Source organism: Phyllobates terribilis, unplaced genomic scaffold (genome assembly GCF_046119375.1).
Source record: "Phyllobates terribilis strain yellow unplaced genomic scaffold, ASM4611937v1 Scaffold_3__8_contigs__length_932513732, whole genome shotgun sequence".
Classification (NCBI taxonomy): domain Eukaryota; kingdom Metazoa; phylum Chordata; class Amphibia; order Anura; family Dendrobatidae; genus Phyllobates; species Phyllobates terribilis.
The window spans coordinates 308,676,962-308,703,742 of record NW_027362763.1 but is presented as its reverse complement, the minus strand read 5'-3'; the positions used below and the strand labels follow the sequence as shown (position 1 = coordinate 308,703,742).

Here is a 26,781-nt window from a genome sequence, read left to right as displayed (position 1 = left end):
AAATAACAAAGTTATCATAAATTGATAATAATAATGTAATAACAGAAGTATTAATAATAATGTTATATGAGAATAATAATTATAATAATCCCATAATAATTATGAAAGCTAATACTAATAGATAATAATGTAATATTAACAAGCATTATTAATACTAATAATAACAAAAATCTTAATAATAACAGTAATAGTGTACTAATCACATAAGAATTAATAGCAGCAGTGAGATGCAGTCCGCGTGTGTGGAGATACACAGTGATACACAGTGTCCTCCCCACGACCACCACAGGCCAGTGTCCTGCTGGGGGCGACAGGTATGACCGGACCTGCGCTGCCGGCAGGTGCAGAGAGGCCGGCGGCCGCTGACAACCTCCCGCTTCCTGGAGACCGTGCCGGTTGCTAGGGGCGCTGAGCACAACACACTGCAGCCGGAGGAGAGGCCCGAGCTCCATCACCACAGCCGCGTCCTCGTATCCTTCTCTCCGTGCTGTGGTGTCTGCTGCTCGGGAAAATGAGCCGGGAGGTGCTGGCTGAGCTGCACTGGGCCGACGGCTTCGCTATTCCAGTGGCCAATACCGAGAATAAAGCGCTGGAGGATGAGGTGAGGACAATGTGTGCCATACCTGTGTGCAGCATATAGATACATAGACATAGAGGGATATACTTATATAGACATAGAGGGATATACTTATATAGACATAGAGGGATATACATATATATAGACATAGAGGGATATACATAGACATAGAGGGATATACATATACATAGACATAGAGGGATATACATATACATAGACATAGAGGGATATACATATACATAGACATAGAGGGATATACATATACATAGACATAGAGGGATATACATATATATATATAAACATAGAGGGATATACATATACATAGACATAGAGGGATATACATATATATAGACATAGAGGGATATACTTATATAGACATAGAGGGATATACATATATATAGACATATATATAGACATAGAGGGATATACATATATAGACATAGAGGGATATACATATATATATAAACATAGAGGGATATACATATACATAGACATAGAGGGATATACTTATATATAGACATAGAGGGATATACATATACATAGACATAGAGGGATATACTTCTATAGACATAGAGGGATATACTTATATAGACATAGAGGGATATACATATATATATATATAAACATAGAGGGATATACATATACATAGACATAGAGGGATATACTTATATATAGACATAGAGGGATATACATATACATAGACATAGAGGGATATACTTCTATAGACATAGAGGGATATATTTATATAGACATAGAGGGATATACATATATATAGACATAGAGGGATATACATATATAGACATAGAGGGATATACATATATAGACATGGAGGGATATACATATATATATAAACATAGAGGGATATACATAGACATAGACATAGAGGGATATACTTATATAGACATAGAGGGATATACATATATAGGCATAGAGGGATATACATATATAGACATAGAGGGATATACATATATAGGCATAGAGGGATATACATATATAGACATAGAGGGATATACTTATATAGACATAGAGGGATATACATATATATAGACATAGAGGGATATACATATATAGACATAGAGGGATATACATATATATATATAGACATAGAGGGATATACATATACATAGACATAGAGGGATATATTTATATAGACGTAGAGGGCTATACATATATAGACATAGAGGGATATACATATATAGACATAGAGGGATATACATATATATATATAGACATAGAGGGATATACATATACATAGACATAGAGGGATATACTTATATAGGCATAGAGGGATATACATATATAGGCATAGAGGGATATACATATATAGACATAGAGGGATATACATATATAGACATAGAGGGATATACATATATAGACATAGAGGGATATACATATATAGGCATAGAGGGATATACATATATAGACATAGGAGGTATATACATATATAGACATAGAGGGATATACATATATAGACATAGGAGGTATATACATATATAGACATAGAGGGATATACATATATAGACATAGGAGGTATATACATATATAGACATAGAGGGATATACATATATAGACATAGAGGGATATACATATATAGACATAGAGGGATATACATATATAGGCATAGAGGGATATACATATATAGGCATAGAGGGATATACATATATAGACATAGAGGGATATACATATATAGGCATAGGAGGTATATACATATATAGGCATAGAGGGATATACATATATAGACATAGGAGGTATATACATATATAGTCATAGAGGGATATACATATATAGACATAGAGGGATATACATACAGTACAGACCAAAAGTTTGGACATACCTTCTCATTTAAAGATTTTTCTGTATTTTCATGGAATCAAAACTATGAATTAACACATGTGGAATTATATACTTAACAAAAAAGTGTGAAACAACTGAAAATATGTCTTATATTCTAAGTTCTTCAAAGTAGCCATCTTTTGCTTTGATGACTGCTTTGCACACTCTTGGCATTTTCTTGATGAGCTTCAAAAGGTAGTCACCGGAAATGGTCTTCCAACAATCTTGAAGGAGTTCCCAAAGATGCTTAGCACTTGTTGGCCCTTTTGCCTTCACTCTGCGGTCCAGCTCACCCCAAACCATCTCGATTGGGTTCAGGTCTGGTGACTGTGGAGGCCAGGTCATCTGGCGTAGCACCCCATCACTCTCCTTCTTGGTCAAATAGCCCTTACACTGCCTGGAGGTGTGTTTGGGGTCATTGTCCTGTTGAAAAATAAATGATGGTCCAACTAAACGCAAACTAGATGGAATAGCATGCCGCTGCAAGATGCTGTGGTAGCCATGCTGGTTCAGTATGCTTTCAATTTTGAATAAATCCCCAAGAGTGTCACCAGCAAAGCACCCCCACACCATCACACCACCTCCTCCATGCTTCACGGTGGAAACCAGGCATGTAGAGTCCATCCGTTCACCTTTTCTGCGTCGCACAAAGACACGGTGGTTGGAACCAAAGATCTCAAATTTGGACTCATCAGACCAAAGCACAGATTTCCACTGGTCTAATGTCCATTCCTTGTGTTCTTTAGCCCAAACAAGTCTCTTCTGCTTGTTGCTTGTCCTTAGCAGTGGTTTCCTAGCAGCTATTTTACCATGAAGGCCTGCTGCACAAAGTCTCCTCTTAACAATTGTTGAAGAGATGTGTCTGCTGCTAGAACTCTGTGTGGCATTGACCTGGTCTCTAATCTGAGCTGCTGTTAACCTGCGATTTCTGAGGCTGGTGACTCGGATAAACTTATCCTCAGAAGCAGAGGTGACTCTTGTTCTTCCTTTCCTGGGGCGGTCCTCATGTGAGCCAGTTTCTTTGTAGCGCTTGATGGTTTTTGCAACTGCACTTGGGGACACTTTCAAAGTTTTCCCAATTTTTAGCACTGACTGACCTTCATTTCTTAAAGTAATGATGGGCACTCGTTTTTCTTTCCTTAGCTGCTTTTTTCTTGCCATAATACAAATTCTAACAGTCTATTCAGTAGGACTATCAGCTGCGTATCCACCAGACTTCTGCACAACACAACTGATGGTCCCAACTCCATTTATAAGGCAAGAAATCCCACTTATTAAACCTGACAGGGCACACCTGTGAATTGAAAACCATTTCCAGTGACTACCTCTTGAAGCTCATCAAGAGAATGCCAAGAGTGTGCAAAGCAGTCATCAAAGCAAAAGGTGGCTACTTTGAAGAACCTAGAATATAAGACATATTTTCAGTTGTTTCACACTTTTTTGTTAAGTATATAATTCCACATGTGTTAATTCATAGTTTTGATGCCTTCAGTGTGAATGTACAATTTTCATAGTCATGAAAATACAGAAAAATCTTGAAATGAGAAGGTGTCTGTACTGTATATAGACATAGAGGTATATACATATACTAGATGGTGGCCCGATTCTAATGCATCAGGTATTCTAGAATATGTATGCGGCCGACCGGGCGTGACTACTCCCGACGGCAAGTGTGAAGGGAGGACCGGGGAGCCGCGCCGCCTAGGCCGCCGGTCGGGGTACTTCTGCTGCAAGCAGCCGGGAGATGACCGGCTAGCGCCCGCCATGTTGTTCTGAAATCCCGCGTCGCTGATTGAACGCGGCCGGACCAATCAGCGACGCGGGATTTCCTGGACGGACAGACAGACGGGATAAGCCGATTATATAGTAGATAGACATAGAGGTACATACATATATAGACATAGAGGTACATACATATATAGACATAGAGGTACACACATATATAGACATAGAGGTACACACATATATAGACATAGAGGGATATACATATATAGACCTAGAGGGATCTACTGTACATATATATAGACATAGAGGGATATACTTATATAGACATAGATGTATATACATATATAGACATAGAGGGATATACCGTATATTCCGGCGTATAAGACGACTTTTGAAGACTGAAAAATCTTCTGTCTAGTCTGGGGTCGTCTTATACGCCGGTAATGCTTTTGAACTTTCAGAAATTGACATGCGGGGATACTCTGGGGGTGTTAATAAGCTGCCGTGGCCGTATCCCTGCCATGTCGGAGTTAATATAAGGTGGAGGGAGTTAAAATACGGCGGCGGTAGGTCCAGACAGTCAGCGCTTCTGTGCTGAAACTGACACATCGCTGCGTATTCCCAGCTCCGGACACAGCGCAGGGCTTCTGTGCCCACAGCTTTCACTTGTCACAGAAGCGCTGCGCTGTGTCCGGAGCAGGGAAGTTCGCATCGCTTCTGTGACAATATATGAAAAGCCGGCAATTCAGCAGCGGCATAAGCCGGCACCCGACAATTTAGAATAGAAAGAATAGAGAATCACACATAGATTAGATAGATAGAAACATGTCAGTCACATATATATGAAGTACAGTGACAGTATTGCTTACTGTACTTGTCATTTAGTGTAAAGGATTTATTAAAACAAATAATAGTGTTTTCATGCACCGTCTCTTTAAGAAAGCCGGCCGGCAATTCAGCATCTGTACCCGACAATTTATAACAGAAAGAATAGAGAATCACACATAGATTAGATAGATCGAAACATGTCAGTCACATATATATGAAGTACAGTGACAGTGCTGGTTACTGTACTTGTCATCTAGTGTTAAAATAACGGATTTATTAAAAAAAAAATTGGCGTGGGGATCCCCTTAATTTTAGTCTCTAGCAGAGGTTAAGCAGATGGCTGGGGCAGATGTTTGAAGCCTGGGAAGGGGGTAATACCCACGGAGCTTCCCAGACTACTAATATCAGCCCCCAGCTGAATACCTAGCCTTTACTAGCTATTAAATTGGGGAATCCCAAAAAAATGACGTGGGGTCCCCCCTATTTTAATAGCTAGCAAAGGCTAGGCAGACAGCTGGGGGCTGATATTAATAGCCCAGGAAGGGTGCCATGAATATTGGCCCCCTTCCAGGCTAGAAACACCAGCCGTCAGCCGCCCCAGAAATGGCGCATTCATAGGATGCGCCAATTCTGGCACTTAGCCTCGCTCTTCCATGCTGCCCTGGTGCGGTGGCAGGGGGTAATAGGGTTGGGGTTGATGTCAGCTTATAATGCCAGCTGACATCAAGCCCAGGTTAGTAATGGAGAGGCGTCTATAAGACACCCCCATTACTAACCCCATAGTCAAAGTTACAAAAAAAACACAAACACCCAGAATAAAATCCTTTAATTGAAATAAACACACAATTCTTTATTGTTCTAAATTAAACCATACTTACCATCACGCCCATTCCAGCTGAAGCCAACGATCTCCTGCAATAAAAGAAAAATAATAAACCAACCTCATCCTTACCTTTCCATGGTTCCCAGGACGGGTCCAGCTCTGCTACATCGAGATGACAGGCTGGACCGCAGCAGAACGCAGCCATCCAGCCTGTCATCCCACAGACACTGAGAAGCGCAGGCATGCTTCCGCTCCTCAGTGTCTCTCTGTGACGGCATCCAGATGAGCCGACAATGAACTCAGCTCACCTCCTGGACGTCCGTCACTGACAGCGTGGGAAACTTCTACTGCGCATGCGGGGAGCAGGAAAATTTTCCCACGCTGTCAGTGACGTGCGTGAGGTGAGCCGAGTTCATTGGACATTATCTCGGCTCATCTGGATGCCGTCACAGTCAGACACTGAGGAGCACAAGCATGCCTGCGCTTCTCAGTGTCTGCCGCATGGCAAGCTGAACGGCAGCGTTCTGCTGCGGTGCAGCCTGTCATGTGAATGTAGCAGAGCTGGACCGGTCCTGGGAACCATGGAGAGGTAAGGATGAGGTTGCTTTATTATTTTACTTTTATTGCAGGAGATCGTTGGCTTCAGCTGGAATGGGCGTGACTGTAAGTATGGTTTAATTTAGAACATTAAAAAATTGTGTCTTTATTTCAATTAAAGGACTTTATTCTGGGTGTTGTGTTTTTTTTAATTACTTTACTAGAAATTCATGGTGGTCATGTCTAATATTGGCGTGACCCCATGAATTTCGGGCTTAGGGCCAGCTGATAATGCCAAGCTGGCCCTAACCCCTTTATTACCCAGTGAGCCACCGCACCAGGGCCCTGGATGAGTTGGGTACAGCGCCAGAAGATGGCGCTTCTATGAACGCGCCATTTTCCGGGGTGGCTGCGGACTGCAATTTGCAGCGGGGGGGGGCCCAGAAAGCTTGGGCCTCCCTGCGCTGCAGATTCCAGCCCCCAGCTGCCTAGTTGTACCTGGCTGGACACAAAAATAGGGCGAAGCCCCACGTATTTTTTTTTTAAAATTATTTCATGAAATAATTAAAAAAAAAAGGGCTTCCCTATATTGTTGTGTCCGGCCAGGTACAAATAGGCAGCTGGTGGTTGGGGGCAGCCCGTTCCTGCCTGCTGTACCTGGCTGGACACAAAAATATGGCGAAGCCCCACGTCAACATTTTTGGGAAAAATTAATTACAAAATTAATAATTTAGGGACTGCATCTTTATTAACCCCTCAATTGTCATTTAGTGTTAAAATAAAGGATTTTTTAAAAAGAAAATTTGCGTGGGATCCACCATCATTATAGTCTCTAGCGGAGGTTAAGCAGACGGCTGGGGCAGATGTTTGAAGTCTGGGAAGAGGGTAATACCCACGGAGCTTCCCAGGCTACTAATATCAGCCCCCAGCTGAATACCTAGCCTTTACTAGCTATTAGAATGGGGGACCCCCCCAAAAAATGACGTGGGGTCCCCCCTATTTTAATATGTTTATGAGTGACAGTTTTCCTGCTATATACCTGCATGTCATAAGAATTTGAATTAAAAAAGGACCATGTTAAATTCAAATCAGTTTTTTTTTAATTTTTACCGGTGTTTGGTATGCGTTGGAAAAGGGGTAGTCTTATACGGTGAATATATCCTAAACTCTATATTTTAACAGGAAAGTAGGGGGGTCGTCTTATACACCAGGTCGTCTTATACGCCGGAATATACGGTACATATATAGACATAGAGGGATATACATATATAGACATAGAGGTACATACATATATAGACATAGAGGTACACACATATATAGACATAGAGGTATATACATAGATAGACATAGAGGTATATAACGGGGGATGCGTGTCTCTGTCTGAAGCCTTTATAGACTGCACATGCGTGACGCGCAGTCTGGGTCCAGACAGAAGACCGCATCCAGCCATTACAGGTAATAGGAGTGTATCGCGCCTTAGATCGCGGTATGCGTAGGCACTGAACGCATGCCGCGATCTTCGGCGCCATACTTACCTGACCGGGAGGAGCATTGCCGCGGCGCCTCTGTTCGCCGGAGACCGGCGCAGTGCTCCGGCGCCGCACTCATCCCCGGCCTCTGGCAGAACAGGACACCGCAACGCTGGAGCACAGAGAAGAAAGGTGAGTATAACTGTTTATTTTTTTGTATGTATGTACAGTGTGAAAGGGGTGAGGGGGCCACACATACCAGGATTGGGGGGTGAGGAGACCCATGCATACCAGGATTGGGGGGTGAGGGGACCACGCATACCAGGATTGGGGGATGAGGGAGCCACGCATACTAGGATTGTGGGGTACCACGCATATAAGGATTGGGGGGTGAGGGGACCATGCATACAAGGATTGGGGGGTGAGGGGACCACGCATACCAGGGTGAGGGAACCACGCATACCAGGATGAGGGGCCCATGCATACCAGGATTGGGGCGATGAAGGGTGCCATGCATACCAGGATTGGGGCGATGAAGGGTGCCATGCATACCGGGATTGGGGCGATGAGGGGTGCCATGCATACCAGGATTGGGGCGATGAGGGGTGCCATGCATACCGAGATTGGGGCGATGAGTGGTACCATGCATACCGGGATAGGGGCGATGAGGGGTGCCATGCATACCGGGATTGGGGCGATGAGGGGTGCCATACATACCGGGATTGGGGTGATGAGGGGTGCCATGCATACCGGGATTGGGCATGAGGGGTGCCATGCATACCGGGATTGGACATGAGGGGTGCCATGCATACCGGGATTGGGCATGAGGGGTGCCATGCATACCGGGATTGGGGATGAGGGGTGCCATGCATACCGGGATTCGGATTCGGAGTGCCATGCATACCGGGATTCGGATGAGGGGCCATGCATACCAGGATAGGGATGAGGGATGGGGTACCATGCATACCAGGATTAGGGATGAGGAGTACCACACATACCAGGATTGGGGGTGAGGGGTGCCACGCATACCAGGATTGGGGGTGAGGGGTGCCACGCATACCAGGATTGGGGGTGAGGGGTGCCACGCATACCAGGATAGGATGGTTGGGACAGGATGGGGACAGCACAAATACCAGGAGGGGGGCAGTACATACCAGCATGGGAGACCATATACCAATAAAAATGCTCACCACCCGGGCGTAGAACGGGTTCAATAGCTAGAAGAGATATATACATAGATAGACATAGAGGGATATACATACATATACATAGAGGGTGTAACATTCCTGGTGGCGTGCTTGCTTGGTGCACCACCTCCCACCATGCAAGACCGCAATCTTACCGGTCAGTCCAGGCTGCACATTTTGTTTCAGTATCTACTGTGTCCATGTCTCTTGTCTGACTGCTTAGGGCGTCGGCGCGGCTTCTGTCTGTTTCTTATAGTTACTGTGTGCACCGTCCTAATGCGTCCCCAGCCTATTGCTGTGAGTCACTGGATACTTAAACCCCCTCCACGCAGTAGGAGGGGCCTGAGCAACACTTTCCATCTGTGTGTTTCTTGTAACTTAGCTGCCAGGTCCAGTCCTGTATCTAGTCTGTTTCTGCCACCCTGGGGGCTGTATACCCAGGCCTGTTACCTGTACCTGTGACCTTAGTTAGTTTCCGCCACCCTGGGGGCTGAATTCCCAGGCTCGTTCCTGTCTCTTGTTCCCGGTTCAGTTTCTGTCTGAACAGTGTCCTAGTCCGTTACTTGTTTGTCTCTATGTCTGTATCTTCCCTTTTTCCTGCAGTATCTGAACCTACACCTAACTCCAACTCGTTGTCTCTGTACTTCTGTTCGTGAGTTTTGTGTCCACTCGCTACTTCATTGCAAGTACCTTGTGTGTATCTGGTTCTGCTCGTTCTGTTTCCCTGCCTCTGTATCTAACTCCTGTGTTCCAGCTATCTTCTTGTTTTCTCCAGTCTGTTCCTTGTGAACAGAGCCCTGTCCTGTCTACCGCATCTGCGGGTTTTGCTTTTCTCTGCTTGCTCACCGCACCTGCGGTTTTGCTCTGCTTTGCTTTTTCACCGCATCTGCGGGTTTTGCTCTGCTTTGCTTGTTCACCGCATCTGCGGGTTTTGCTCTGCTTTGCTAGTTCGCCGCATCTGCGGTTTTGCTCTGCTTTGCTTGTTCACCGCATCTGCGGGTTTTGCTCTGCTTTGCTTGTTCACCGCATCTGCGGTTTTGCTCTGCTTTGTTTGTTCACCGCATCTGCGGGTTTTGCTCTGCTTTGCTTGTTCTCCGCATCTGCGGGTTTTGCTTTCCTCTGCTTGCTCACCGCACCTGCTTTTTTGCTCTGCTTTGCTTGTTCACCGCATCTGCGGTTTTGCTCTGCTTTGCTTGTTCACCGCATCTGCGGTTTTGCTCTGCTTTGCTTGTTCACTGCATCTGCGGGTTTTGCTCTGCTTTGCTTGTTCACCGCATCTGCGGGTTTTGCTCTGCTTTGCTTGTTCAGCGCATCTGCGGATTTTTCTCTGCTTTGCTTGTTCACTGCATCTGCGGTTTTGCTCTGCTTTGCTTGTTCACCGCATCTGCGGTTTTGCTCTGCTTTGCTTGTTCACTGCATCTGCGGGTTTTGCTCTGCTTTGCTTGTTCACTGCATCTGCGGGTTTTGCTCTGCTTTGCTTGTTCACTGCATCTGCGGGTTTTGCTCTGCTTTGCTTGTTCACCGCATCTGCGGTTTTGCTCTGCTTTGCTTGTTCACCGCATCTGCGGTTTTGCTCTGCTTTGCTTGTTCACCGCACCTGCTGCTCTGTTCCTGTATCCCAGTCTGTACTGGTCCCTATCCTGCCTACGTTCCTACTTGTCAGTACCCGCCTGTCTGCATGCCAGCCGTGCCTGCCAGTGCCCACCTGTCTGCATACCAGCCGTGCCTGTCAATATCCACCTGTCTGCATACTAGCCGTGCCTGCCAGTACCCACCAGTCAATATGCCAGTTTAACCTGCCTGTTCCTGCATTCCCCGGTGTGGGTCAACAGCTGTGACCGGGGTCTGACCTGGAGTAGCACCTGGTCCCTCTGCTCGGTTCTTCCCTGGTTCACGGAGTCGACTGAGCCGCCGTGCAACCTTGGTCGGATCGGGTTGATACTTAGTTACGCCCCTCCAGGCACTCCTCGGTTCATGGTACAGTGGGATCACTAATCACGCTCACGCCAGTCAGTCCGGGCATGAGCATAACAGAGGGATATGCATACATATTCATAGAGGGATATACATATATAGACATAGAGGTATATACATATATAGACATAGAGGTATATACATACATAGACATAGAGGGATATACATAGATAGACATAGAGGGATATACATAGATAGACATAGAGGGATATACATAGATAGGCATAGAGTGATATGCATACATAGAGGGATATGCATACATAGACAAAGAGGTATATACATATATAGACATAGGGGGATATACTGTACATATATAGACATAGGGATATACATATATAGACAGAGGGATATACATATATAGACATAGAGGGATATACATACATAGACATAGAGGGATATACATACATAGACATAGAGGGATATACATAGATAGACATAGAGGTATATACATATATAGACAGAGGGATATACATAGATAGACATAGAGGTATATACATACATAGACAGAGATATATACATATATAGACATAGAGGGATATACATACATAGACATAGAGGTATATAGATATATTCTGTACACACATCATACTAGACACACATCTTTATACATGTGCCATCGTCTCCCTTGTAGACAATCATATCATTATTAGGGGTGCTTAAAGGGTTTTCTGGTTTGAAAAAAAAAAAAAAAGCCACTCTGCTTTACTCACCTATCCTGGGTCCAGCGCTGATGCTCCGCTGCTGCTCTCGGTGCTACGTCAACAACGCTGCAGCCAATCACTGATCCCAGGGGCTCTGCCCGAGTTGACATTACGAGACATTCAAAAGCAACTGAGCTTAGTGATTGGCTGCAGTGCTGTTGACGTGACACTAACAGACAACAGGAGCAGCAGCAGATGCTGAGCACTGGACCAGAGAGGGTGAGTAAAGAAACGTTTTCTTCTTTTTTTTTTTTATCCCCTATCCATGGAAGAGATCGACCACTGCTCCATTCATTCTGTACTCCGGTTCTCGGGATTGATTGGGTCATTTGCGGTCAGGGCCCGAGTGATAGGGGATCTTCCAAATTTTAAGATACCTGTTTAATTGGGCACCTAATAATGATTCCAAAAAGTTAATAAAATTCCAGCACCTGGTGTGAAAATGTTATTCCTTTACTCAGTCATGGTTAAAAGCACATATGTTTATGCGATGGCGTAACTGGATTCTGATGGGCCCTGGTGCAAAATATGAACCTGCACCCCACTGCATATTAGTCAAATGTATTGGCCCTTGTAATGTTCTAAATCCTATAAGGACATAGATGTTGCTCCCCCATTATGTAGTAATGTACCCATCCTAGGCCCCCTTTTGGTATATATGTCCCTCATCCTGGTATATATGCCCCCCATCATTGGCCCCATCTTGGTATATATGTCCTCCATTCTGGTGTATATGCCCCCATCCTGGGCCTCTTCCTGGTATATATGCCCCCATCCTGGGCCTCTTCCTGGTATACAGTGGTGGCCAAAAGTATTGGCACCCCTGCAATTCTGTCAGATAATACTCAGTTTCTTCCTGAAAATGATTGCAATCACAAATTCTTTGGTATTATTATCTTCATTTAATTTGCTTGCAAGGAAAAAACACAAAAGAGAATGAAGCAAAAATCAAATCATTGATCATTTCACACAAAACTCCAAAAATGGGCCAGACAAAAGTATTGGCACCCTCAGCCTAATACTTAGTTGCACAACCTTTAGCCAAAATAACTGCGAACAACCGCTTCCGGTAACCATCAATGAGTTTCTTACAATGTTCTGCTGGAATTGTAGACCATTCTTCTTCGGCAAACTGCTCCAGGTCCCTGATATTTGAAGGGTGCCTTCTCCAAACTGCCATTTTGAGATCTCTCCACAGGTGTTCTATGGGATTCAGGTCTGGACTCATTGCTGGCCACCTTAGAAGTCTCCAGTGCTTTCTCTCAAAACATTTTATAGTGCTTTTGGAAGTGTGTTTTGGGTCATTGTCCTGCTGGAAGACCCATGACCTCTGAGGGAGATCCAGCTTTCTCACATTGGGCCCTACATTATGCTGCAAAATGTGTTGGTAGTCTTCAGACTTCATAATGCCATGCACACGGTCAAGCAGTCCAGTGCCAGAGGCCGCAAAGTAACCCCAAAACATCAGGGACCCTCCGCCATGTTTGACTGTAGTGACCGTGTTCTTTTCTTTGAATGCCTCTTTTTTTTCCCTGTACACTCTATGTTGATGCTTTTTCCCAAAAAGCTCTACTTTTGTCTCATCTGACCAGAGAACATTTTTCCAAAACGTTTTAGGCTTTCTCAGGTAAGTTTTGGCAAACTGTAGCCTGGCTTTTTTATGTCTCGGGGTAAGAAGTGGGGTCTTCCTGGGTATCCTACCATACAGTCCCTTTTCATTCAGACGCCGACAGATAGTACGGGTTGACACTGTTGTATCCTCGGACTGCAGAGCAGCTTGAACTTGTTTGGATGTTAGTCGAGGTTCTTTATCCACCATCCGCACAATCTTGCGTTGAAATCTCTCGTCAATTTTTCTTTTCCATCCACATCTAGGGAGGTTAGCCACAGTGCCATGGGCTTTAAACTTCTTGATGACACTGCGCACGGAAGACACAGGAACATTCAGGTCTTTGGAGATGGACTTGTAGCCTTGAGATTGCTCATGCTTCCTCACAATTTGGTTTCTCAAGTCCTCAGACAGTTCTTTTGTCTTCTTTCTTTTCTCCATGCTCAATGTGGTACACACAAGGACACAGGACAGAGGTTGAGTCAACTTTAATCCATGTTAACTGGCTGCAAGTGTGATTTAGTTATTGCCAACACCTGTTAGGTGCCACAGGTAAGTTACAGGTGCTGTTAATTACAAGAATTAGAGAAGCATCACATGATTTTTCAATCAGTGCCAATACTTTTGTCCACCCCCTTTTTTAGGTTTGGTGTGGAATTATTTCCAATTTGGCTTTAGGACAATTCTTTTTGTGTTTTTTCATTGAAAACAAATTAAATGAAGATATAATACCAAAGAATTTGTGATTGCAATCATTTTCAGGAAGAAACTGAGTATTATCTGACAGAATTGCAGGGGTGCCAATACTTTTGGCCTCCACTGTATATGTCCCCATCCTGGCCCTCTTCTTGGTATACATACATATCTTGGCCCTCTTCCTGGTATATATGTCCCCCATCCTGGCCCTCTTCCTGGTATACATACATATCCTGGCCCTCTTCCTGGTATATATGCTCCCATCCCGGGACTCTTCCTGGTATATATGCCCCCATCCCGGGCTTCTTCCTGGTATATATGCCCCCATCTTGGGCCTTTTCCTGGTATATATGTCCCCATCCTGGCCCTCTTCTTGGTATACATACATATCCTGGCCCTCTTCCTGGTATAAATGCCACGCCTCCTGGATTCCTTTCTGGTATATATGTCCCCGTTCTGCCGCTGTTCTCTAGTGCATAGGCCACAGACGTACAGGCAGGCAGCTCACATTGGCATGCCTGCTATGGGCGACATGTGGTTCCTCCTGTCAGTTGCCGGCCTTTGATTGGCTGACGCCATGTATTGCAGTGCAGGTACCTGGCGTCACAATACATTTTAGCTGAATGTGGGTCCAAGGATGGCTGGTGTCAGCGGGCCCCCCTCTCGCACCGACCTGGTCACGCCCTCTGCGACCACGGTCTTTATGCCCCTGTAATTTTAACTGCGGAACATAGTTACATATTTTTCCAGCCATGAGTGAATAAAGGAATTAAATTTTTACACCAGGTGCAGGAATTCGATCAACTTTTTGGTTTCATTACCATTACTCGATGGTCCTGGAGCTGGCAGTCACTTTATACTGAGATCATAGCTCCATCTGCTAGACTGGTGTGCGGCTAGATCAGCGAGCTGTAGCCTGGCGAGCTTTAGTTCTTTTTTTCTTCTATGATTACCTAATAATGATTGTGCCTACAGGGGAGATCATAGACAAACAGTCATTTATAAAACCACTATGATAGTGACGAGGACTAGTGGTCATTATATGATAGATGCATAGGTAATACATGTTCTGAGAGTCTGACCAAGGAAAACGATCACTGTGCTGATATAGATCCAGGATCTCCCTGTGTTATGTCCATAGACCTGGATGAAAGTAGCTGCTTACCTATGGGGTAAGTGTGGATGACATTATTATTATGCTACGTTTTGCTGGTTCTTAGTTTCCAGTGCAGTATTTTTTGTCCCCATCCAATAGTATCAATTTTGGAGCAAAGTCTGCCGCTGTGTAACCTGCGTACAGGAGATTTGATTGTGACTCCAGAAAAGTTACCAAATATCCATAAGGCTGGTTGTTATACAGCAGATAAATGTTGGCTGAACACGCTGATATTGTTAGGACCAGCTGACCTTTGATTGTGTATGAGGTTGTCACAACTCTCCCCTGTCAGCTGGTGTCAGAGAAGAAAGAAATCAGCATGCTGGAGTTCAACACAGCTGATCATTCTGTTCTGAGGTGTCTGGCAGTAGCCTACTTACTCCTTACCACTGAAATCACACACACGTCAGTTTTTTTTCATGTGCCAGGAAAACAAACTGAGTTTCATCAGTTTTTCTAGAGAGTGTTGTCAGAGTTTGGTCAGAGTTTCATCAGTCTTTCAATGTTGAGAAAGAAAAAAAGTTTCTCCACCTTCTCCTATCAGTCAGTGAAAAACGGACATCACATGGATGACATCCGAGTGCTGTTTGATTTTTTAACGTACTCATAGACAATAATTTCCCAGTTTGATCCGTCACTCGGACCAATATCAGACCAGTTTCAGTGATTTTGCCCTGACCACTCGGTCTTCAAAAAATCACGGATATGTGAATAGCCTCATAGACTGTCATAGGTATGAGTGCTATCCCTGAAAAGCATGGGTAACACTCGTACATGATTGTGTCCTAAAAGGGGTTAGGAAGCATAACTGTCAGGTGAATAAGCATACTGCTGACAGTTACCTGGTTAGTCCAAAAAAATCAAGTTATCCTCTATCCATACGCTAGCCAATAACTTGCTGATCGCTGGGTGTCCGACCGACAGGATACACAACAATACTAAGATCAGGGTTTCTGAGCATCAGTCTTGAATGTAGTGAGTATGAGCTCAGCCTATGATCCATTCATTGTCTATGAGGATGCTGGAGAAATCAAGCTTTGTACGAAGCTATTTTGGGCCGTTCCATTGACAATGTATGGAGCGGCTGTCGACCATGAGCACATCCACTCCATTCAAGCCCTGTCTCAGGGTTATAGAGCCCCTTTCTCATGATTGCTGGGGTCCCAATGATCGTACTCCAGTGATCAGCAAGTTATTTGCTCTCCTATGGCAGACCATGCTTTTGTTAACATCTTAAAAAGTATATAATAGCATCAAAATAGATAATGACTGTAGTGGGGCTCTGTTGGCAGTTACATTGCGTCGGGTTTGCCATCGGAAGCCTGTTATTTGGGGATTCTGACAAACATGCTGATGCAGTGCTCAGTGTGCTACACTGTAGTTGTGTGAACCTAGCCTAAATAGGATTTTACAGGTTTCTTTTACTACCCAGGCTTGTCCAGTGCAAAAAAATAAAACAATATAAGCTTACTTAACCAACCACGGCTTGAGCGATGCCTTCCTGCTCCTGCCCATGGTCTTTCTAAACTAGCCACCTCATGCAGTAGTGGCTGCAGAGCTGAGTAAAAGAAAAGTTTTTATTATTTTATTTCTCATCTCTGTTGCAGAGATATTAGCTTATCCCCTTCAACCAAGTGGCCGTTAGTGGAGATTATGCTCTAAGGGGTTTATTTTTTCCCTTGTATAGTGTTGACCAATCATAAGCCGGCAGCATCATACGGAAAAAAAAGCTCACAAGGAAGGTCAGAACTGTGTATGTCTGTGTCAGGCAAAATGTATTTTTGTCCTAGTTTGAAAAATGAGAGAGGTCTTAAATCTCCACCCCCTGTCCATTTGTAAGAGTTTTACATAGAACTCACTGTTGCTTTCCACCAAACCTCAGGAATTTTTATGAGCGCCATAAAGCCTCAGCCCAGAGCAAGCCTTCTAATACCCTGGATTTTTCCCTCCAATCCTATTGTTTAAGTGTACAAACGTTTAATGTCGATTCTAATAATGCACATGACGGTCACAAACACAGGGACCACATTTTTGGAATGCTCACCTTTTTCCAATTATAATAGTATATCTTGCATAACTGAGAAACCACCGGAAGCCCGGGAAATGGATTCTGAGCTTCTGAGCGTCATAGAGATATCATATTTAATATCCATCTTCATGAATATTCATGACGGCAAACATGATGTCTCCATCTTGGATGTGGGACCCCCCCACACCAAGATATGAAATCTGAAGGATTTCTATGTCCTCTGCAGCTGGGTGGGTTCACAAAACCGAGCCCCCATGTGAGGTAAACACCATGGGTGTCTCCTAATGTTTTGGCCCCGTACTAAAAACCAGAACGGCCATTTTTTAAGTCATTCTTCTCCGGAACGTCAGACGCATGCCCTCTTCGCTGCGTGGAAGAGTCACATCTAATTTCCGGGGAGCCGTCCCCCCCACAGAATCTGAGACCATCACCTTGTGAAGCAGGTTTTGCTATTACTTATCTCTTTTATTTTATTTCGGGAGTAAATCATTATTATTTACCAGCTTTGTTCTTCTTGTCCTATGTCGAGCAAACACGTTCCTCACCCGCTAATTCACGTTACCTAACGGGTACCCGATCTACCTGTTAAGCGATCGGTGGTGGCAGTATACCAATATTTATGTGATATTGTGGTTTGAGGGTGGCTGGTCGGAGGTATATATACGTTCCTGGAAGGAACTGGTGGTATATATACAGTACAGACCAAAAGTTTAGACACACCTTCTCATTTTAAGATTTTTCTGTATTTTCATGACTATGAAAATTGTACATTCACACTGAAGGCATCAAAACTATGAATTAACACATGTGGAATTATATACTTAACAAAAAAGTGAGAAACAACTGAAAATATGTCTTATATTCTAGGTTCTTCAAAGTAGCCACCTTTTGCTTTGATGACTGCTTTGCACACTCTTGGCATTCTCTTGATGAGCTTCAAGAGGTAGTCACCGGAAATGGTCTTCCAACAATCTTGAAGGAGTTCCCACAGATGCTTAGCACTTGTTGGCCCTTTTGCCTTCACTCTGCGGTCCAGCTCACCCCCAAGGTTCAGGTCTGGTGACTGTGGAGGCCAGATCATCTGGCGTAGCACCCCATCACTCTCTTTCTTGGTCAAATAGCCCTTACACAGCCTGAAGGTGTGTTTGGGGTCATTTTCCTGTTGAAAAATAAATAATGGTCCAACTAAACGCAAACCGGATAGAATAGCATGCCGCTGAAAGATGCTGTGGTAGCCATGCTGGTTCAGTATGCCTTCAATTTTGAATAAATCCCCTACAGTGTCACCAACAAAGCACCCCCACACCATCACACCTCCTCCTCCATGCTTCACAGTGGGAACCAAGCATGTAGAGTCCATTCATTCACCTTTTCTGCGTCGCACAAAGACACGGTGGTTGGAACCAAAGATCTCAAATTTGGACTCATCAGACCAAAGCACAGATTTCCACTGGTCTAATGTCCATTCCTTGTGTTCTTTAGCCCAAACAAGTCTCTTCTGCTTGTTGCCTGTCCTTAGCAGTGGTTTCCTAGCAGCTATTTTACCATGAAGGCCTGCTGCACAAAGTCTCCTCTTAACAGTTGTTGAAGAGATGTGTCTGCTGCTAGAACTCTGTGTGGCATTGACCTGGTCTCTAATCTGAGCTGCTGTTAACCTGCGATTGCTGAGGCTGGTGACTCAGATAAACTTATCCTCAGAAGCAGAGGTGACTCTTCGTCTACCTTTCCTGGGGTGGTCCTCATGTGAGCCAGTTTCTTTGTAGTGCTTGATGGTTTTTGCAAGTGCACTTGGGGACACTTTCAAAGTTTTCCCAATTTTTCGGACTGACTGACCTTCATTTCTTAAAGTCATGATGGCCACTCGTTTTTCTTAACTTAGTTGCTTTTTTCTTGCCATAATACAAATTCTAACAGTCTATTCAGTAGGACTATCAGCTGTGTATCCACCTGACTTCTGCACAACATAACTGATGGTCCCAACCCCATTTATAATGCAAGAAATCCTACTTATTAAAACTGACAGGGCACACCTGTGAAGTGAAAACCATTTCTGGTGACTACCTCTTGAAGCTCATCAAGAGAATGCCAAGAGTGTGCAAAGCAGTCATCAAAGCAAAAGGTGGCTACTTTGAAGAACCTAGAATATAAGACATATTTTCAGTTGTTTCTCACTTTTTTGTTAAGTATCTAATTCCACATGTGTTAATTCATAGTTTTGATGCCTTCACTGTGAATGTACAATTTTCATAGTCATGAAAATACAGAAAAATCTTTAAATGAGAAGGTGTGTCCAAACTTTTGGTCTGTACTGTATGTCCTGTCACATCACGTGCCGCAATAGTCGACATAAATTAGAGCAGCTGCGCCCGTGCTTATCCTCGGTCAATACCGTGTTTGACCAGCAGGATAAGGGGGCGCCAGAGAGCTGCAAGGTCTGACCAAAGTGTGTTTTCGTGACATTGGTGGCAAGCGGTGGGATCATAGGACATTAGTGATCTGGTTTGAGCAATCATTCCTCTCACTAAAAACTTGCACGGTTCTTACCTGGACCCTGCACGAAAGTTCTGAAGATCGAACTCAGTGTTTATTAGATCTGAGACAATACTGTATGTGTAGCAGTTACCCCTACCCTTCTTTGTTTTTTCTTTTCTATTTTTATTTTGGTGATCATGGTCGTAGTTGGGGAGCTCTGGTACCGCCAGCAGAAAAAGGACACTCTTATTGGAATATGTATTTCCAGAGGCATTGACCCCCACGGCAAAAACGGAGAACAAATGGCTGCTGCACTGGCGCAACTGGAGACCGAGCGAGCCCTTCTCCAGACCTCAGCAGGGCCAGGGGTCAGCCGAGATATGGACTGTACTGCTGCAGGGGTCCCCCCTGTAGACGCACGCCGCGTCAGCGACCAGGGCAGTGTGGACCCCTATCTGCAGATGGCTCTACAGCAACTTCCTGCAGAGGATCATGATGGACGGCTGAAAGTAATTCAACAGCACCAGGAGGCTGCCGAGCGGCGAGCGGAGGCCGAGAGAGCCGAGGGAGAGGCCGAGAGAGCCCAGCGAGAGGCTGCCGAGCGGCGAGCGGAGGCCCAAGCCCAGAGGGCCCATAAACTGCAGATGGCCCAACTCTTGATCCCAGCATCCACCTCACGGAACGGTGAGACCAACAATGCGACCCTGTTTAAGCCCCGTCCAGAGCATTTTCCTGTGATGGAAAAGGACGGCGACCTCGACACCTTTCTGAGGGGTTTTGAAAAGACTTGCAGACAGTACCAGCTGCCTGAGGAACAGTGGGCACGATACTTAACTGCAGGGCTGTGAGGCAAAGCTCTGGATGTGTTTGTGGCTCTTCCTCCGAGCCTCGATGGGAACTATGATGCCATTAAGCAGGCCCTAATCCAGAGGTTCCAACTGACTCCTGAGGTGTACTGCAAAAAGTTCCGGAACCTCCAACGTGGACCGCACGACAGTTACAGCGATGTGGTGCATGGGCTCCAAACCAACTTTGAGCAGTGGATCCAAGGACTGTCAGCGACCACCTTTGAGCAGCTAAAGGATCTGATGGTGAAGGACCAGTTCCTGCATCTGTGTCCGACTGAGGTACGGCAGTTCGTAATGGATCAGGAGCCACCAGATGCCAATAAAGCAGCGCAGATCGCAGACTCCTACGAGGCCAACCGGAGACCAGAGGTGCGGAAGCCGGTCGTTGCCAGCTGGAAAGGGGGTAAGCCATCAACCACCATCCCTGCCCCTGCCAGCCGACCTTCCGGAAGCCTTTTTCCCGTTTCCAATGCCCGGCCTGCATCTGATGCCCGCAGGTGTTATTTCTGCAACCAGACTGGTCATCTCAGCGCCACTTGCCCAGAGAAGCAGAGGAAGAACCCCCCATTCAAGGCCCCAGGGCCTAATGCATCAGTTCTTTTGGTGGGTGGGCCGGTTGGGAGGGCCTGTGAAAACTTGCAGTCTGTCATGGTGGGAGACACTGTCACTGTCGGCTTCAAGGAGACTGGGGCTGAAAGAACCCTCATCCGACCCGAACTGGTGTCCGCTGAAGAGCTTATTCCGGGAAAGACTCTGACTGTCACCGGGATTGGGGGCGTCCGATGCCCCTTGCCCTTGGCCCGGGTTTTTATTGATTGGGGTGCGGGGAGTGGGGTGAAGGAAGTGGGAGTATCTGCAAACCTACCTGCAAATGTTTTGTTGGGAACTGATTTGGGCAGGATGTTTGCTTATTATGTCCCTGACCCCCCTCCCAGATCTGATACGGTTGGTAAGGTTAATGCTGATACTGTGAATGTCAATGCTTTACCTGATGATGATGATGATGATGATGTATTGGAAGGTACAGGAGAACTCAGTCATGTCACGCTGCGGGGTGATATTGCTGATGATCCCCTACCAGGAACAAGTGTCAGTGCTAAGGGTATTGGGGAGAGACACAGGGACCATGAAGCCAGTGGTGCTGTGCCAGCGACCAGTGTCACAACAGATGGTGACCTGACGGATGGTAGCTGCCCCATACGTAGCACTGTGCCAAAGGTATTGGTGGAGGATGGGGAAGTAGTACTCATAGCCGCCCAGGCTGATGGGACGGTGTTATTCCCCGGGGAGATGGCCTATATAGCCGCTGTTACCCGCAGTCAGAGTGCCCAGAACGCAAGTAACGCCCTGCCTTCTGGACCCTCCTCGGACAGAGGAATAACAGAATCAGGTATGGACCCAGAGCCGGTCCCAGAGGGTCCCAGTGAGGACGTGGCCCTAACCTCACTTCTGGCTTCCTCCAGCCAGGAGTTTCAGGCAGCTCTGCACTCAGATGCTAGCCTAGGGACGTTAAGGAGCCTCGCTGAGAAGCCCACCTCCGAGTCTGATAAGGAGAGGGTGTTCTGGGACCAAGGAAGGTTGTACCAGGAGACAGTTCCCTGTACACCCCAACAGGAGTGGCTGAGGGAAAGACAGCTGGTCGTCCCCTACCAATTCAAGGATGAGTTGTTGCGGATCGCCCATGAGATTCCACTCGCTGGACACTTGGGGGTCAGCAAAACCAAGGCCCGGCTGTCTCACCACTTTTATTGGCCCAAAATGAGGACGGATGTGGTGAACTACTGTCGCTCCTGTACCACATGTCAAAGAGTGGAAAAGTCAGGGCCGGCTCCCAAAGCCCCCCTGATCTCTTTGCCAGTGATAGAGGAGCCTTTCCAGAGGATTGCTGTGGACATTGTGGGACCGCTGGCCATACCCAGCAGCTCTGGAAAACGTTTCATCCTTACCGTGGTAGACTATGCTACCCGGTATCCGGAGGCAGTAGCCCTGTCCTCAATTAGGGCAGATAAGGTGGCGGACGCCCTCTTGGCCATCTTTTCACGAGTAGTCTTTCCCAGGGAGATGCTTACCGACCAGGGGACCCAGTTCATGTCACGCTTAATGGAGGCTCTATGTAAGAAAATGCAGGTGCAGCGTCTGGTATCGAGCGTGTATCATCCCCAAACCAATGGTTTGTGTGAGCAATTCAACGGTACCCTCAAACAGATGTTAAAAATGCTGGTTGAGACCCAGGGACGCGACTGGGAGCGTTACCTCCCACACCTGCTATTTGCTTACAGAGAGGTTCCACAGGCCTCGACGGGGTTCTCCCCCTTTGAGCTTCTGTATGGCAGGCGTGTCCGAGGACCCCTTAGGTTGATAAGGGAATTCTGGGAAGAAGAGCCGAACTACCCAGGAGTGTCCATCGTGGAGTATGTCATGCGCTTCCGTGACAAGATGCAGACCTTGACGCAGTTGGTGCATGACAACATGGCGCAAGCCCAGGCTGACCAGAAGCATTGGTAGCCAGAACGCCCGAGAGCGGACCTACCAGGTGGGTCAGAAGGTGTGGGTGCTGGTCGCCGTACCAAAGGACAAGCTTCAGGCAGCCTGGGAAGGCCCGTACGTCATTCACCAACAGCTCAACCCGGTCACCTACATGATCACTCTTGACCACTCGCGGGGTAGGCGGAAGGCTTTCCACATTAATATGATGAAGGCTCATCAAGAACGTGGACCCAGCATCCTACCGGTCTGCAGCCTGTCCGAGGATGGGAGGACGACCCCCTCTTGGACATGCTGGCCCAAGCGAAGGCCAGCGGGTCCCCAGAGGATGTAGAGATAAGCGCCTTGCTGTCCGCAGACCAGAGGTCTCAGCTGCGAGCAGTGCTGAAACCCTTCCAAGCAGTGTTCACCAACATGCCTGGCAGGACTGAGGCGGCGGTCCATGAAGTGGACACCGGGAATCATGCCCCACTCCGGCGGACAGCCTATCGAACCTCCGACGAGGTGCAGCATGTCATGCGCCAGGAGGTCGAGGAGATGCTGAAGTTGGGGGTGATTAAGCGGTCCAAAAGCGCGTGGGCCTCACCTGTAGTCCTGGTGCCAAAGAAGGACCGGACCACCCAGTTCTGTGTGGACTACAGGGGGCTCAACGCTATCACAGCCTCTGATGCACAACCCATGCCACGCATTGAGGAGCTGCTGGAGCGGTTAGCCAGCGCGAGCTATCTCTCCATTATGGATCTGAGTCGGGGATATTGGCAGATTCCCTTGAGCCCCGGGGCCCAGGAGAAGTCCGCCTTTATCACCCCCTTCGGATTGTATGAATCCACGGTCATGCCTTTTGGCATGAAAAATGCCCCTGCCACGTTCCAGCGAATGGTCAACCACCTGCTCCAGGGACTGGAGAGGTACGCAGTGGCGTACCTGGATGATATTGCTGTCTTCAGTCCCACTTTGAAGGATCACCTCGAGTATCTGCAGCAGGTGCTCGGGCGCATTCACCAGGCGGGCTTGACCATTAAGCCAGGAAAGTGCCAGATGGGCATGAATGAGGTCCACTACCTGGGGCACCGGGTAGGTGGGGTACTCTGAAGCCAGAGCCTGGGAAAGTGGACGCTATTGTGTCCTGGCCCACCCCCAGGACCAAGAAGCAGGTGCAGTCCTTCTTGGGCACCGCAGGGTACTATAGACGCTTTGTACAAGACTATAGTAGCCTTGAGAAGCCCCTGACAGACCTCACCAGGAGGAGCCTACCCCATTCAGTCAAATGGACAGATGAATGCGAGGTGGCCTTTCGGGCTTTGAAGACTGCCCTGAGCAGATCTCCTGTGCTAAAGGCGGTCGACGGCACACGGCCACTCTTCGTTCAGACCGACGCCAGTGAGTTTGGCCTCGGTGCTGTACTCAGCCAGGTCGACTCGGGGAACCAAGAACACCCCGTGTTGTACCTAAGTCGGAAACTGCTGCCGACGGAAGTGGCCTATTCCGCCATAGAGAAGGAGTGTCTGGCCATTGTATGGGCCCTCAACCGTTTACAGCCTTACTTGTACGGGCACCCCTTCACTGTCGTGACTGACCACAACCCCCTGAGTTGGCTGCACACCATGTCCGGTGCCAATGGAAGGTTGTTATGCTGGAGCCTCACCCTCCAGCAGTACGACTTTACCGTTCAACACCGCAAAGGCAGCGAGCATGGCAATGCCGATGGGTTGTCCCGGCGAGGGGAGCCTCCAGAGATACGCTTGGAGGAGTACCAGAAGGTCCTACCTCCATAGCGCAGTCTAAAAGGGGGAGGTGTCAGGCAAAATGTATTTTTGTCCTAGTTTGAAAAATGAGAGAGGTCTTAAATCTCCACCCCCGGTCCATTTGTAAGAGTTTTACATAGAATTCACTGTTGCTTTCCCCCAAACCTCAGGAATTTTTATGAGAGCCATAAAGCCTCAGCCCACAGCAAGCCTTCTAATACCCTGGATTTTTCCCTCCAATCCTATTGTTTAAGTGTACAAACGTTTAATGTCGATTTTGATAATGCACATGACGGTCACAAACACAGGGACCACATTTTTGGAATACTCACCTTTTTCCAATTATAATAGTATATCTTGCATAACTGAGAAACCACCGGAAGCCCGGGAAATGGATTCTGAGCTTTTGAGCGTCATAGAGATATCATATTTAATATCCATCTTCATGAATATTGATGACGGCAAACATGATGTCTCCATCTTGGATGTGGGACCCCCCACACCAAGATGTGAAATCTGAAGGATTTCTATGTCCTATGCAGCTGGGTGGGTTCACATAACCGAGCCCCCATGTGAGGTAAACACCATGGGTGTCTCCTAATGTTTTGGCCCCGTACTAAAAACCAGAACAGCCATTTTTTAAGTCATTCTTCTCCGGGACGTCAGACGCATGCCCTCCTCGCTGCGTGGAAGAATCACATCTAATTTCCGGGGAGCCGTCCCCCCCACAGAATCTGAGACCATCACCTTGTGAAGCAGGTTTTGCTATTACTTATCCCTTTTATTTTAATAACTGTTTATGCATATATGTACATTGTCTCTTTTATAATATTTTGTATATCTTTTGTAAACACTGCCCACTTTCGGGAGTAAATCATTATTATTTACCAGCTTCGTTCTTCTTGTCCTATGTCGAGCAAACACGTTCCTCACCCGCTAATTCACGTTACCTAACGGGTACCCGATCCACCTGTTAAGCGATCGGTGGTGGCAGTATACCAATATTTATGTGATATTGTGGTTTGAGGGTGGCTGGTCGGAGGTATATATACGTTCCTGGAAGGAACTGGTGGTATATATACGTCCAGTCACATCACGTGCCGCAATAGTCGACATAAATTAGAGCAGCTGCGCCCGTGCTTATCCTCGGTCAATACCGTGTTTGACCAGCAGGATAAGGGGGCACCAGAGAGCTGCAAGGTCTGACCAAAGTGTGTTTTCGTGACAGTCTGTGACAGGGTGCTTTCACACTGCGTTCTGGCACGTGTTCTTTTATCCCCCCTGGACTTATGTCCGAACCCTTCGCAAAATGGGATTCGGGCGTATGCAGCGATGGGTCCATAGACTATAATTGTGCCAACAGAGCAAACGTGCGCTCTGTCGTGCATCATCTTCAGGTGTGTATGCCTACGGAAGATGGACACCCAGACGCAGTCTACTACGTCTGCAGGGGGTTCGGACGTAAGCGCCGATGGGGTCACCGAATGGGTGCCAGAACTCAGTGTGAAAGCACCCTAAGACATGAAAGAACACACAGCTTTGCTCTCTTCCCCGCTTGCAATCACCGTAGGTGTCAGCAGTGAGATCTGTCTGGCCTGGGGAGGAGAGCAGAGCTGTGTGTCTGATCATATCACACTGAGAAAGCAGATTCTGACCTTCTCTGGGCTCTTCTTTTTTTTTTCTTCTGCATGATGCCACCTGCTAGTGATTGGTCAATGACCTACAGGGAAAAAAGTAACTGCCCCGAGAGAAGAGACTATGCTCATGCCCCCATGAAGGGGAAATTAACATATACTGTAGACTTTATAAGAGATTAAATAGAAACAAACTTTTTATTTTGCTCTGCAACCACTATTCAATAACGTGACCAATTTACCTGTTAAGATATTGTGGGGCTGGCTCACACAGGCCAAGAAGTCACAATTGGGGCATCTTATTTTTCCAATTGATAAGGTAACAGGGGCATAAATAAATTCTTTATCTTTCTTACCTGTAAGAGTCAATATGAGTATTGTAAAGCAAAAAAAGAAAAATGTCCAACAAATGCACTTTGCACAGAATGTGAAAGCCAGGCCTGAGTTTCCTAAC

General features: G+C 46.3%; 1 protein-coding gene across 1 annotated transcript in view; it reads left to right on the top strand.

Annotated features, from left to right (window-relative positions):
* The first annotated feature begins 212 nt into the window (after positions 1-212).
* The window catches only part of CCDC39 (coiled-coil domain 39 molecular ruler complex subunit), a 119,104-nt gene continuing 92,535 nt past the window's right edge, over positions 213-26,781 (top strand). The window contains exon 1 of the mRNA XM_073674972.1: positions 213-601. Within this exon, the coding sequence (XP_073531073.1) occupies positions 512-601 (90 nt within the window). The 5' untranslated portion in view covers positions 213-511. The remainder of the gene's footprint in view (positions 602-26,781) is intronic.